This window comes from Cherax quadricarinatus, chromosome 5 (genome assembly GCF_038502225.1).
Source record: "Cherax quadricarinatus isolate ZL_2023a chromosome 5, ASM3850222v1, whole genome shotgun sequence".
Lineage (NCBI taxonomy): Eukaryota > Metazoa > Arthropoda > Malacostraca > Decapoda > Parastacidae > Cherax > Cherax quadricarinatus.
In genome coordinates, this window is record NC_091296.1 from 66,614,892 (window position 1) to 66,631,199 (window position 16,308).

At 38.3% G+C, this 16,308-nt stretch overlaps 1 protein-coding gene across 2 annotated transcripts in view; it reads left to right on the plus strand.

The window, feature by feature from the left end:
- The window catches only part of LOC128684711 (nudC domain-containing protein 1), a 41,504-nt gene that overhangs the window by 13,868 nt on the left and 11,328 nt on the right, over window positions 1-16,308 (plus strand). For both annotated transcript variants that reach the window (XM_070103451.1, XM_070103455.1), the window contains 4 exons: window positions 1,324-1,540; window positions 10,078-10,281; window positions 11,114-11,272; window positions 12,523-12,662. In XM_070103451.1, the coding sequence (XP_069959552.1) occupies window positions 1,324-1,540; window positions 10,078-10,281; window positions 11,114-11,272; window positions 12,523-12,662 (720 nt within the window). The remainder of the gene's footprint in view (window positions 1-1,323; window positions 1,541-10,077; window positions 10,282-11,113; window positions 11,273-12,522; window positions 12,663-16,308) is intronic.

The following is a 16,308-nucleotide window of genomic DNA, read 5'->3' on the forward strand; positions in this document are numbered from 1 at the left end:
ACCAAACCACTTCAACAACCCCTTTTCAGCTCTCTGACTAATACTGTTAGTAACTCCACACCTCCTCCTAATTTCCACACTACGAATTCTCTGCATAATATTTACACCACACTTTGCCCTTAGACATAACATCACTGCCTCCAACCTCCTCCTCACTGTAGCATTTACAACCCATGCTTCACACCCATATAAGAGTGTTGGTACCACTATCCTTTTGTACATTCCCTTCTTTGCCTCCATGAATAACGTTTTTTGTTTCCACAGATACCCCAATGCACCACTCACTTTTTTTTCTTCCTCAGTTCTATGGTTAAACTCATCCTTCATAAACCCATCCACTAACAAATCATCTCCCAGATATTTGAGAACTTTCACTTCTTCCATATTCCCTCCCTCCTATGTGATATCCAGTTTTTCTTTATCTAAATCGTTTGATACCCTCATCACTTTACTCTTATCTATGTTCACTTTCAACTTTCTACCTTTACACACCCTCCCAAACTCATCCACTAACCTTTGCAGCTTTTCGTTAGTATCTCCCATAAGCAGAATATCGTCAGCAAAAAGTATCAGTGTCAACTCCCATTTTGATTCCCCATAATTTAATCCAACCCCATAATTTTGATTCCCATAACTTAATCCCAACCCTTTCCCCAACGTCCTAGCATTCACTCTTTTTACAACCCCATCTGTAAATATGTTAACCATGGTGACATTACACATTCTTGTCTAAGACCTACTTTTACTGGGAAATAATCTCCCTCTCTCCTACACACCCTAACCTGAGCCTTACACATGGCTTACAAAGGAAAAATTCTTATTCAACTTCCCCATAGATATGAAAGGATATGTAATAAGATCAAGAACTATTAAGATAAAATCAAAGAAAACTCTGAGTGTGTATACATAAACATGTACATGCATGTTTAGTGTGACCTCAGTGTAAGTAGAAGTAGCAAGATGTACCTGAAATCTTGCATGTTTATGAGACAGAAAAAAGACACCAGCAATCCTTCCATCATGTAAAACAAATACACGTACAGGCTTCCGTTTTACACTCGGCAGTTGCTGTCTACAACCTACTACAGTACCTACATGGAATATATCTTCATTAGAAACAATTTTGTTTACATAAGGGAAGCTCTGAGTTGCAATAACTATACAATAGTGATGCAATATTCAACTGTATTTCTTTTGTTGTACAGTATTGAGAGAGTAATTATTAAAATGAATATTTAATATCTTTCAGATTTTTGGACAGTGATCATTGTGTATTTACATAAATATTATAATGCATCTAAAGCATTATTGTTTTAATTTCAGTTAAGCTTTGAGTGCAGTACAGAAAAGGGTGTGATAGCCCACACCTGCCTCAAGAGTGGGAATGATTACAAACGATACCTACATTGTCTCTTTGTTGCTGTTACAACTCCACACAGTTTGATCAACAACCCTGAGTATGTTGTTGGTGAAAAACTTGCATCATTACCAAAGGATTCAGCTCTGCATCTCATTCATTGGCTTACTGTTGTATACAATGGTTAGTTGCACCACTAACATTTCTGTGTCTCAGACAGTACAATTCTTTACACTATTTAAAAGTGAATTATGCAGTACAGAAACTTGTGTATAATATGTGTTTTGACATGACATTTCTACTGTGATATGGTTAATACTGCAATGCCTTTAATTTCTGTGGTACTACACATTCTTGCCACAATGCAATTGATTCTATGGAAAAATTATGAGAAATTTCAGTGCCATGTCAGCTCTTGTGTATACTCAGTTTTCTGAATGTACGAGTGTAACCACATGGAGTTTTAAACAGATACATAGTGAAATCTGAGTGCAGTGGGCTAATAGGGAGGAGGGAGTGTCCAGTTACTGGTACTGTTCTACTGGACATGGACAAACTCCCTATGCAGCAGGCTTCTCCTACTGCGTCAGTGGCACTACCGAACATACTAAGAATAAACTTTAATAGAATACAGTACAATAAATTACCATAAATACTCTTCTTCTTGAGACCCTTACTCATGTTACAGGTCAAGTTTAATATTATTGTACTTTATATTACAAAGTAACAATAAACACTGTAAATCCACTGAAAACTGGAGATGGAATGATGCTAGTATGTGGGGACATGCACGCAAACAATAACAAACTGACATGGGATGGGTCAGCATACCTGCTCACCAAGGAACAATAAAAATGAGCAGGTCCTGGATACAGCCTGTACCAGACAAACATGAAATGCAGCAAACATTGTCTGCTTCATTGATGGTACTTCTGGACCCCTTCCATATAGACACCTTGCTGTGCAGTAGACTTGGACTACTGCACTAATGATTCTACTAGACATTCCTGTGCAGCAGACTCACTGAGTCGTTATCCAGCCAAAAGTTTTATTTATGATATGCAAACTCTGTTACACAGGGTTTTGTGTACTATTGTACAGAGCACTATAATGCAGTGCCTGCGCTCTGAAGGAGGGGTGTTGATATGCACTATACAGTCTCTCCTCACTTAGCAATGTACTTGCTACCGATGACTCGGGTTTACGACGGGCTCTCTGACCAGTATGCATACTTAAATAGTGTATATTAGAGCTGATTTCCTCTATTCTGTTTATTACAGTACACTACTGTATAAACATTTAAAAGTATACCAGAAATGTTATACATGATGCAAAGGTGACACTAAAACAATATCAAAGATGGTTGACACAAACCCACTACCATTATAGTATGCTCCTCACTTACTGATGAATTCATTTACCGATGTGGTCTTAGGAATTGAACTCCATTGTTAAGTGAGGAAAGGCTGTATTGCAGTTTTTTAACTGTAGTGTAGGCATGCCTCTGGCAAGACAGTGATGAAGTGAATGGTGGTTTTTTTTTTGGGGGGGTCATCCTGTCTCAGTAGGAAACAGCTGATGTGTTAATAAAAAATAATAAAAAATAAACATTTAACACACCAGCCATCACCCACTGAAGTAGTGTGACCGGACACAGAGGAAAACACTTTCACTGTCTTTCATTTGATCATTGTCTTGCTAGAAGCGTGCTGACATCACAGTTCAGGTGATCCTCCAAATTGCAATATCCCCATCCCACTTTCAGAGTACAGACACTGTACTTCCCACCTCCAGTATTCAAGTCCAACTGACCAGTTTCCTTCAATCCCTTGTAAATGTAACCCAGCTCACACTTCAACAGCATGTCAAATCATAAAAACCACTTGCCTCCAGTCACTCTGTACACCATATTTATTTTATCAAACAAAAGGTGAAGCAGAAACTATTGGTGAATTTATAGGTCAGTTGGGATATTTCACAGAAAGTACTAAACTTTCATGGATGGACAGCTGTTATATTGACAGAAGTGCTAGCCTGTATGGAAGGGTAGCCAATGTATGTACTGTACAAACAATGAGGACAACACAGAAATGACCCCTGTGGCCCAACACATGTAATAGATCCCAATTCTGATTTCTTCCCATTTTTCTATTCCCTATCAGGTTAGCCATGCCTCTCCTCTCCATGTGCCACTCCTGTACCATGTGCCACTACCTTCTTCATCAATTTCTTGCATGGAACTCTGTCAAGGACTTTCTGAAATTTATATACACTGTATCAGTCTTTATCAACTAGAATGTATCACTAATACTTGCACAAGGGATGAACATGGGGAATATATAATAGCTAAATTCAAATCCAAATACCTACAAAAACCTCTCACATTGATAAACATCTACAGAGTTCCACAGTCAAACATTAGCCAATTTAGTCAAAATCTAGGAAGTATGATAACTGATGCACGCATGAACAAAGATCACTTACTACTCTCAGGTGACTTCAATATAAATCTCCTGCAAGACCAGGACCCACACGTTACTGAATTCACAAACACAATGAGTAATTATATGTTACTACCAACAGTAACAAAACCTACAAGAGTTACAGAGACTAGTGTTTCCCTACTTGACCACATCTGGACCAACACCATATCCCCTTTAAAATCAGGCATAATTACAGATAATACCACAGACCACTACCCTACTTTCCTCATAACAACTCTTGGTAAACTACCCCAAGACACTACTAAAGTCACCTTCAGACTTCACAATGAGGCAGCCATTAATAACTTCGCAACAGCATTAGCAAACATTGATTGGCACACTGAGCTAGAAATCTATACAGATATTAACGAATGTATTAATAATTTTCTAAAAAAGACCCAATACCTCTATAACAAGCACTGCCCTAAAAAAACTAAACAGATGACAGCAAAGAGACTGAACAGTCCCTGGCTAACACCCAGCATTCTCAAATCCATAAATACAAAACACCAATATGAAAAACAGTACAGAATGGGTCACATAACCAGAGACCAAACAAAACGTTACTCGTCAATCCTAACCAGCCTGATAAGAAGGGCAAAAAAATTGTATTATGAGAACAGATTATCCAACTTACGAGGTGATATAAAAAAGACCTGGAAAACACTATCTGAAATTCTGGGAACAAAAAAGATATCACGAAATAGCGAAATAAAATTAGCAAAATCAGATGAACCCCAACTCCCACCAACAGAAACAGCAAACAGACTCAATGATTTCTTCTCCACTATAGGACAAAACCTTGCCCATAAAATCCCAAGCTCAGATACCCCACCAAATAACTACCTCACCGGCAACTACCCGAACACACTGTTCCTAGCTCCGACTAACCCATACGAAGTCTCCCTTATTATCAATGCACTAAAAAACAAGGCAGGAGATTTAAGTACCTTACCACCCTTTATATATAAAAAAGTGTCACAAGTGCTATCTCCAATCATTGCAACACTCTTTAACAAATCCATTGAATCCTCCACCTTCCCTACAGTACTCAAAATAGCAAGGGTCACCCCGATCCACAAAGGAGGAGACCAAACAGAGTTGAATAACTATAGGCCAATATCCAACTTACACCCTCTCTCAAAAATCTTTGAAAAACTAATTCATAAACGAATCTACTCCTACCTTATCTCCCAAAACATACTCAACCCCTGCCAATTTGGATTCAGGCCTAATAAAAATACTAATGATGCTATTATACACATGCTAGAACATATATACACTGCAATAGAGAAAAAAGAAGTCCCACTGGGGATCTTCATTGACTTACGTAAAGCTTTTGATACAGTTGACCATGACTTGCTCCACGTAAAATTGTCACACTATGGTATAAGAGGGCACTCCCTCAATTACCTCAAGTCATACCTCAGCAACAGAAGCCAATATGTGTACGCAAATGGGGCAAACTCTTCTGCGCAACCAATTACAGTTGGTGTCCCACAGGGAAGTGTCCTTGGCCCTCTTCTCTTTCTCCTATACATAAATGACCTTCCAAATGCTTCGCAATTACTCAAACCCACACTATTTGCAGATGACACTACATACGTCTTCTCTCACCCGAGCCCAGTCACACTAGCCAATACTGTAAATACCGAATTACAGAAAATATCTACCTGGATGAGGACTAACAAACTTACACTAAACATTGACAAAACCTACTTCATTCAGTTTGGTAACAGAGCTACAGATGTCCCTCTTAACATAATGATAAACGGATCACCTATCACAAAGCTAACAGAGGGAAAATTCTTAGGAATCCACCTTGATAATAGACTCAAATTTCATACACATATACAACAAATTTCTAAGAAAATTTCCAAGACTGTAGGCATACTATCGAAGATACGGTACTATGTTCCACAGTCAGCCCTCCTGGCCCTATATCACTCTCTTATTTACCCCTATCTCACCTATGGAATTTGTGCATGGGGCTCAACAACAGTTAACCATCTCAGACCACTAATTACCCAACAAAAGGCTGCAGTTAGAATGATAACAAATTCTCACTACAGGCAGCACACTCCACCAATATTCAATACACTAAACCTACTCACCATACAAAACATCCATACTTATTACTGCACCTATTACATACATAGAACACTTAACTCTGATATTAACCCTCCACTCAAACATCTCCTTGCCAACCTCAACAGAACACATGGCCATAACACAAGGCACAGATCACTCTTTGATGTTCCTCGTGTTCATCTCACACTATGCAAAAACTCAATGCACATAAAAGGCCCTAAAATCTGGAATTCATTACCTGTAAATATAAAAGAAACACTACCTGTTTATAAATTCAAGTCTCTACTCAAAGATCACTTACTCACCCAAAACCAAATAAATACTGAATAACTGAACCTTATAAATTGTATATCTTAAATGTTTCTCACAATTATATCACATAAATGTTAAACCTAAAACCCAATCTAACTTTATTATTTTTTAAATACACTACCTAACAGAATCCTTCATATGACCTGTCTTTGTAATACTCACTTGTGCTTTATAGTAATCTGTTTACATTAATGTTTTATCACTGACTTCATCATTGCTTAGTTAATCTTAAGTTAATTTTAAGCCAGCCCGTAATGCTTTGCATAGTATAAGTGGCTTTGGCATACTGCTCTTATCTGTATTTTTTTGTACCTCTGTATGTGTGCACAAATTTATAATAAATAAATAAATAAATAAATAAATAAATAAATCATGGGCTACTGTCTCAAATACCTTTGTGAAAAAAAGGTTGGTAAATTCATAAGGCAAGATCATCATTTTGTAAAACTGTGCTGAGCTATATTGATCAGAGTTATGTATTTCAAGGTGGCTTCGCTGTATAGTCCTTGTGGCTTAGCACTTCTTTTTGATTATAATAATAATCAAGGTGGCTTCAATTTGCAGCTGCAATTATTGATTCCACTAACTTAACTAAAATTAAGATTAGGTCAATAATTTGAAGCTGGTGGCTTATCTCCCACTTTGTAAATGAGTATCACGTTTACCAATTTTCACTTAAACAGTATGGTACCCTTTTTTTTTTTTTTTTTTTTTTTTTTTTTTTTTTTTTTTTTTTTTTTTTTTTTTTTTTACACAGGGTTTGACAAGGTTAAGGATCCCTAGCTTTATTGACAGCTATTTACAGGTTAAGGATTCCTAACTTTATTGGCAAGCTAAGAGCTGTTACCTACATCAGCTCATTTGAAAGCATTTTTATTGTTATGAGACATACAAGTAGGAAACAAGATGAAGTTGGAGCCATCTGTGGGCCAGCATTTTCATTTGATCAACTAACTTTATCTCGTTGACATCATTATGCTGTACGAATGTGTTCCATACTCGAGTCATCCTGGGTATGTATGATCTCAGATGGAGTGATGTTCTGGAGAAGGGTACAGCCAGAGTGAAGTTGCTGCTTTCTGCCCGTCTTGTGGCATAAAAGCTTGTTTCACGCTGTTGTGATAATCAGTTGAAGAGTCTAGCTAATAGTTGGTTAGACCTATTACTTTCTCTAAGACCCCTTGAAAAGAGCCCATTGTTGGCTTCAGTCTCTCTAGTTGTCTGAAAATCATGTCACTAGTAACATACCTCTTGGTAGATAAGACACATAAGCAACATTTCGGCAACTTTATTTCGAAACGTTTCGCCTACACAGTAGGCGAACGTTTCGCCTACTGTGTAGGCGAAACGTTTCGAAATAAAGTTGCCTAAATGTTGCTTATGTGTCTTATCTACCAACCTGTCGGTATTGTATACCATTTGATAATCAACATACCTCTTGTTCTTTCAGCAAACCAGCCATATTCCACAGAGGCAGGGTGGCCCGAGAAGAAAAAAGTTTTTATGTGTAACTTGAGTAATGTATACAGGAGAAGGGGTTACTAGCCCCCTTGCTCCCGGCATTTTAGTCGCCTCTTATGACACGCATGGCTTACAGAGGAAGAATTCTGTTCCACTTCCCCATGGAGTACTACTAATTAACATCTTACATAATTTATTTGCAACCTGAGCTGTATAATTATTAATTTCTAGCATTTCATTTGTATCCTATTGTGTAAAAACAAAGAGGAGATAAGTATTTAAAATGGTAAACATTTCTTTTTCCACTAACAGTAAGCTGACTTGAGTTATATTAAAGTGAGCCTATTCTTTTCTAATCTTATTCCTGTTAAGAATGGGAGGATACCATTAGGGTGATACCAATACCATCAAAATTATCTAATGACCACTGATATCGATTCCAATGCTTTTACCTGTATACCTGAAAAAACCCTTTGGGGTGGTTTGTGATTCCTTAATTACCTCAATTTCATATTTCTTTTGTTGTCTTTCCTCTTTTGATCTGCTAGCAAATGCTTCTATTTTAACCCAAGAGATAATTTGGTTTAGTGTTTATTCGTTTAGGGTCATTTGTGTTTCGTCTAATTTATCTGAGTTCTGGATGGCTTGTGCAGTGCTTTGGAAAATGTCATGTCGACATCCTTCACTACAGTCTATCCAGCTTCCCTCATAATAATTCCTGATAATACCTGTCTCTTTGAGTGGAAGAGCAGCTTTCAAATCAAAAAAATTTTCTGACTCAAAGTTTAAAGCATCAACACTTAGTTTTGTCAATGAGACCTCACCATAAGTTATGAAGCAAAGCACCAGTACTCTACTTTAGTGTTGTCTGTGAGACGTCACCATAAGTTATGAAGCAAAACGCCAGTACTCTGCTTTCAAATAATGAAGAGAAAAGCTTGGCTAATTGTTAATCATAACTTTGTATGTCTTATGTCACCAGTGCTGCAGATGACAACACTGTTGTCTAGCTTTACAGTCTACCAACAGCCTTACATTCTGGTGATGATTTCTCTAATTTAGAGGTTCATGTGCACATTTAGCCTCGCTATATTCTTGCCATTTCTCAAACTTTCCAAGGGAGACCAAAATGTTTCCAGGAAGGGCAGTGCATATCCCCTATCCCCTTGGTTGCAGGCCTGTGTGAACAAGATGAAAAAAGATGCATATTGTAACTAAGTGTGGTAATATATATTTGAATACAATAATCAGGAATAGATAAGGTCAGGGGTAAGTTGGAAAGTCAGAGAACCAGGATGTGAGATGCAGTAATAATGCTTCAGTGAAGGAAGACACAAAGATATTTTGAAACTGAGTTTTATTCAGGAGGTTTTGCTTTGTGTATTGGTTATTGGATACTTTATTGTACAGCAGAATTTGTTGATTCTGCTACAGTAAGACTGTATATAAAAGATTACCACATACCTTAATGCAGAATAATGAAATTTTTCACACTAAAATAATTTCCTCAGAATTGCTAGCTGATTCATCTCACACACTGAGGTCCGTGGTTTGATCCCTGATATGGGTGGAAACATTAGGACGTGTTTCCTTAAGACACCTGCTGTCCATATTCACCGATGAGTAAAATAGGCACCTGGGTGTTAGTCAACTGGTGTGGGTTGCATCCTGGGGATAAAATTTACTTAATTTCCTTGAAATGCTCTGCATAACAAGGGGCTTTCTATATAGTAACAGGTCATTGATGTCAGCTAGGCCTATATACATTGTACATATCTTCTTTCTTTCAACACACCAGCCATATCCCACCGAGGCGGGGTGGCCCAAAAGGAAAAACGAAAGTTTCTCCTTTTACATTTAGTAATATATACAGGAAAAGGGGTTACTAGCCCCTTGCTCCTGGCATTTTAGTCACCTCTTACAACACGCATGGCTTACGGAGGAAGAATTCTGATCCACTTCCCCATGGAGATAACAGGAAACAAACAAGAACAAGAACTAGTAAGAAAATAGAAGAAAACCCAGAGGGGTGTGTGTGTATATATATATATATATGCTTGTACATTTATGTGTAGTGTGATCTAAGTGTAAGAAGAAGTAGCAAGATGTACCTGAAATCTTGCATGTTTATGAGACAGAAAAAAGACACCAGCAATCCTACCATCATGTAAAACAATTACAGGTTTCCGTTTTACGCTCACTTGGCAGGACGGTAGTACCTCCCTGGGTGGTTGCTGTCTACCAACCTACTACCTAGGTATATATTATTATTATCATTATTATCATCATCCATATAGAACCCTTCATTTAATACCTGGAAAGGCATCCATCATGATGTAATGAAATATTCACAAAGGTTTTTTGTTCTTTTAGGTACTACATGGGAAATACACCGCATTAGAAGTGTTGCAGGAGAGGGAACCATAGAATACTGTTCACTGGATGAAAAGGCAGAAGGACTGCTCATTTTATGTCATAAGAAATATTCATTTGTGGCCGATTCATCACAACCTTTAAAAATTCCAGAGCTCCATGCAGAAGAGAAAATATCAAGGTTTACATATTTGGAAAATGATGGTATGTATAACCTAACAGTTACTATTTCATCTGACTCTAAAAACATTGTAATTTAGTTTAAGAAAGTTCAAGGAAGAAAAAAAAAGAAGCAGGAATGTACAGAAAAAAATTTGAGCATCTACCCCAGATGAATGACTTATGAGCTGCTACTTCACTTCCTTGAGCTCCCCAAAACAAAGCTGATGTGATCAAAGCATAGTGCAGCTTGTGTATGTGATCAAAGTATAGTGGCAGCTTGTGTATGCATTCTTTGGATAGCCACTTTGACATTGAAGCAGAGTAAGGTGTTACCAGAACAGTGAGCTTAACTACCAAATATTTTAAAGGTACATAAGGATGCACTGGAGGAGTATTTAATTTCACAAAGGCTGTTGTTGATAGCCTTGCAGTTTTGAACAAAATTAGCTCTGAAGCTGAACCAAGAATTTTATTTTGGTTCAATAATTATCTATATGCTAAGATCTGAATTACTTATCAGAAGATATTAGTGTAGGGTTGTCCAACCAGGGGTACAGCATACCATGGGGGGGTTTAATGGAGCCTCAGCTGAGTCTAAATAATTCATATGTTGTGTTAAATTCAGGTAACTGAAGAATTTATATTTTGCAGTTTTGAATATATACATTTTTTTCTTATTGCAAAAGTACTTTGGTTCTGTATATCCACAATAAATGCGAACTTAATATATTTTGAAGGTTAATTCAGTCCTTTTTTTTTTTCTATCAAAAATTTTATGAGATGAGGATGCAAGAGTTGGGATAAATTTGGCTTGGGATGCACAAGATGATAATGGTTAAACTCTGTATTAATGCCATATATATTTTGCTACTAGTACACATTGCAGTCACAATGAACATCGGATCAACATCCAAGGAAGATTTAAATGTCAATATAACACCACAAGAGCTGACTATTCATATCGAAGGGAATCTTATCCTCAAAGGACAGTTCAAACACCCTGTTGATGCCAACTTAGCCATGTGGACACTTGGTAAGGATTACATTGTATTTTTTCACAAATATCCCATGCTTAGGAGACAGTCCTTATGATGACCTTTTTGGTTTGTCCCTGTGACTTGACAATATTATGGTCCAGGATGGACCATAATATTGTCATAAAGTCTTTCTCTGTAATTATTAATTTTGGAGATTGCAGTAAACCAATATAATGGACTAATAGAAGGATTGTCTGAGCATATTAAATCAGAATAATGTTTAAAAATAGGAAAATAATATAGTACTTTACATAAAATTTACAGATATACAGTACTGCAATAAGGATTAAAAATAAAAGGGTTATAAGTACTATTTACTTTGTGGATTTCGCCCATTACTGTATTTTACAATTCTGTTATATTGTGGTTCATTATATCGATGGTTTACCTTTTTTAAAAACAGAAACACAATAATTGCTCTAAATTAACCAATTTCTTTCTCATTATCAGTAAGTAATCCTGAGTTAGATTTGAATAAATTTTTCCTTTCCTTATTTTTGTTCTGTACTGTATACGACCCTCGAATTTCATCATCCCTTTTCTGTATGTAAAACTGTAGTTATTCTCTATAAAATGTATTTTTTGTTAATATTTCCCATAAGAAATAATATAAATCCAATTAATCCATTCCAGATACCCAAAAATATTAATAAAAAATACATTTTTTAGAGAATAACTATAGTTTTACATACAGAAAAGGGATGATAAATTCGAGTATTTATCTGGAGGAAACCTTTTACACTTGTCTTGGATTCTCTTGGAACTTTGTTTGATATTCTTGTTTAGCTTTTCATAGTTTCTTTATCCCTGATAATTTAAAATTACTGATTCCTAAGATAATTTTTTTTTTTTTTTCAGGCACTGACAAATTCCTCTCTTCTCTCCTAAGAGATGTTTTACTCTCCTGTTTCTCCATTTAGTCATTTTTATTTGACCTAATTTCTCTGTCAGGAATATAAATATAAAAGGTTGATTGCTTCATGCAGCACTATTTACTATTTTTTTTGTGGTGGTGGTGAACGAAGGTCATTTGTTTGAAATTACTCCATAAAATATGTATAGTGAAATATACTGGGGAGTGTAACATAATCCCTCTACTTATCCTTTTTTAATTGAACTAAGGATTTTTTCACATTTACTCTATAATCTAGAGTACAGAGTAAATGCAGTGGAGAGTGATATAACTTCTTATATAATTTTTTTTTTTACTTCTGTCTATTAAGAATAAGTATTTTTTTCTCATTAGTTGATGGTAAGCTGGAGTTGACCTTGCCTAAGGTATCAGAAGGTGTAATGTGGGAGGGACTTTTTGAAGAGGAAATACTTGACCAAAATATGGTTGAAGAGGTCAACAAGAGACTTGAACACCTCACATCAGATAAATGGGTAAGTGATATAATGCTCTCTTGGTTATGTTCCATCTGTGCTCCTTCTATCATTTCATGCACCCTAGACCTTTCTGCTCAAGGTTACACCAGGGTATGGGGGTTCTTTCAAAGTTCTGAAAATAAGTCAGAGCTACTTAGGAGGTTAAAACAAATTCTCATTCATGGGGAGTGATTGTGAGAAAGACTGACATTGTGATAGGAATTGTCATTGCGAGAGGGACTGTCATTGTGAGAGTAATCTGACCTGACATATGTTTGCTTGGCAGTATTTGCTTATTTCAACAAAACTTCTTCCACTAGCATGAAATGAATGCTTTAAGCTTACTACTTCTAATACATTGCTGCTGTCTTTTAAAAGTAAATTGTAATAATAGTCAACTGTTGCACGCTCTAACATTAAATGTTGTTCCTTTGTAGATTTAGTGAGGCAAAAACAAAGGCACACGCACACACATGCATGCACGCACACACACGCACACGCACACACTCTCACTCTCACTCGCTCTGGCAGGGAAGTCAGTAAACAAGATGATGGAATATGTGACAACAACGTGCAAGAAATCTGAGAAGTTTGTACCCAGGCCACGGTACCTCATGGGCTAGTGGCTAAAGCTCTCGCTTCACACAGCAAAGGTCTGGGTTCAATTCTCAGTGAGGGTAGAAACATTGGGCGTGTTTCTTTACACCTGCTGTTTATGTTCCCCATCAGTAAAATGGGAACCTGAGAGTTAGTCGACTGGTGTGGGTCACATCCTGGGACAAAACTGACTTAATTTGCCCGAAATGCTCTGCATAACAAGCGGCTTTCTGTATAGTAGTACATATGTCACTGATGTCAACTAGGTCTGTATACCTTGAACATATACTTGTAGTAAATATAGATATATTATTATAACAGAAATAATGAGAAAGCCAGGATGAGCCCATGGTTCAGAGAGGTGTAGAGAGGCCAAAACCAAGTGTGCTAGAGAATGGAAGAAGTATAGTAGGCAAAGGACCCAGGAGAATAAGGAGAGCAGTCGCAGAGCCAGAAATAAATATGCACAAGTAAGAAGGGAGGCCAACGGCAGTACGAAAATGACAGCAGCAAAAGCCAGATCTGACCTGAAGCTGCTGTTCAGCCAAGTCAGGAGGAAAACAACAGTCTAGGATCAGGTAATCAAGCTGAGGAAGGAAGGAGGAAAGATCACAAGAAATGACTGCGAAGTATGTGAGGAACTCAGCATGAGATTCAAAGTGTTGGACACAGTACATACAACCGAGGAAGAAGTGAAGAGGCTGCTAACTGAGCTAGATACCTCAAAGGCGATGGGGCTGGTTAACATCTCTCCATGGATCCTGAGAAAGGGAGCAGAGGTGCTATGTGTATCACTAACAACAATCTTCAACACATCTATCAAAACAGGGCGACTACCTGAGGTATGGAAGACAGCAAACATAGTCTCAATTTTTAAAGGAGACAGACATGAAGCATTAAACTACAGACCAGTGTCGCTGCCATGTATAATGTGCAAATCATGGAGAAGATTGTCAGGAGAAAATTGGTGGAGCACTTAGAAAGGAATGAGCTTATCAGCGACAGTCATCACGGTTTCGGGGATGGGAAATCCTGTGTCACAAACCTACTGGAGTTTTATGAGAGGGTAACAGCAGTAAGACAAGGGGGAGAGAGAGGGGGGTAGAAAGATTGAGTTTTCTTGCACTGTAAGAAGGCATTTGACACAGTGCCACACAAGAGATTAGTGCAGAAGCTGGAGGACCAGGCAGGGATAACAGGAAAGGCACTGCAGTGGATCAGTGAATACCTGTCAGGAACACAACAGCGAGTCATGGTACATAGCGAGGTGTCAGAGTGGTCACCTGTGACAAGCGGCGTTCCACATGGGTCAGTCCTAGAACCAGTTCTGTTTCTGGTATTTGTGAATGACATGATGGAAGGAATAGATTCAGAAGTGCCCCTGTTTGCAGATGATGTGAAGTTGATGAGAAGAATTCAATCAGACGAGGACCAGGCAGAACTACGAAGGGATCAAGACAGACTTCAGGCTTGGTCCAGCAACTGGCTTCTGGAGTTCAACCCCACCAAGTGCAAAGTCATGAACATTGGGGAAGGGCAAAGAAGACTGCAGATGGAGTACAGTCTAGGGGGGCCAGAGACTACAAACCTCACTCAAGGAAAAGAATCTTGGGGTGAGTATAACACCGTGCACCTATCGTGAGACACACATCAACCAAATAACTGCTGCAGCATACAGGCGACTAGCAAACCTAAGAACAGCATTCAAACATCTCAATAAGGAATCACTCAGGACCCTGTACACTGTGTACGTTAGGCCTATATTGGAGTATGCAGCACCAGTTTGGAATCCACACCTAGCCAAGCACATAAGGAAACTAGAGAAAGTGCAAAGGTTTGCAACAAGACTAGTCCCGTAGCTAAGGGGCATGTCCCATGAGGAGAGGTTAAGGGAAATCGACTTGACGACACTGGAGGACAGGAGAGATGGGGGGGATGTGATAACAACATATAAAATACCAAGAGGAATCAAAAAGGTGGACAGAGACAGGATATTCCAGAGACGGGACACAGCAACAAGGGGTCACAGTTGGAAGTTAAAGACTCAGATGAATCACAGGAATGTTAGGAAGTATTTCTTCAGTCACAGAGTTGTCAGGAAGTGGTATAGCCTGGGAAGTGATGTAGTGTAGGCAGTATCCATACATGGCTTTAAGAAGAGGTATGATAAAGTTCATGAAGCAAGAAGAGTGACCTAGTACCGGCCAGTGAAGAGGCAGGGCCAAGAGCTGACTCAAGCCCTACAACCACAACTAGGTGAGTACACTCTCACACACACACACACACTCTCTCACACTCACACTCTCTCACACTCACACTCTCTCACATTCACACTCTCTCACACTCACACACTCACTCACAATCTCACACACACTCACACTCACATACACTCACACACACACTCACTCACTCACACTCTCTCACTCACTCCCACTTTCTCACTCTCTCTCTCACTTTCTCATTCTCACTCTCAAGTGTCTCTGTCTCTCTGTCTCTCTCTTTTTTTTTTTTTTACACAGGGTTTGACAAGGTTAAGGATCCCTAGCTTTATTGACAAGCTATTTACAGGTTAAGGATTCCTAACTTTATTGGCAAGCTAAGAGCTGTTACCTGCATCAGCTCATTTGAAAGCATTTTTATTGTTATGAGACATACAAGTAGGGAACAGGATGAAGTTGGAGCCATCTGTGGGCCAGCATTTCCATTTGATCAACTGACTTATCTCGTTGACATCATTATGCTCTACGAATATGTTCCATACTCGAGTCATCCTGGGTATATAGGATCTCAGATGGAGTGAAGTTCTGGAGAAGGGTACAGCCAGAGTGAAGTTGCTGCTTACTGCCCGTCTTGTGGCATAAAAGCTTGTTTCACGCTGTCCTTGAAGTGGATCCAAGTGTGGTACTTTGACAATATTGGCCTTGTACATAACAGTAAGGCCACCCACATCCCTCCTATGTTGAAGGCTCTGCTGAAATGACAGATCTATCCAGGATGGGTCCAGGCGAGAGATGAGACATCTTGCTCTGTTCTCTACTCTGTCAAGCAGTCGCGATAGAGGGCGGCA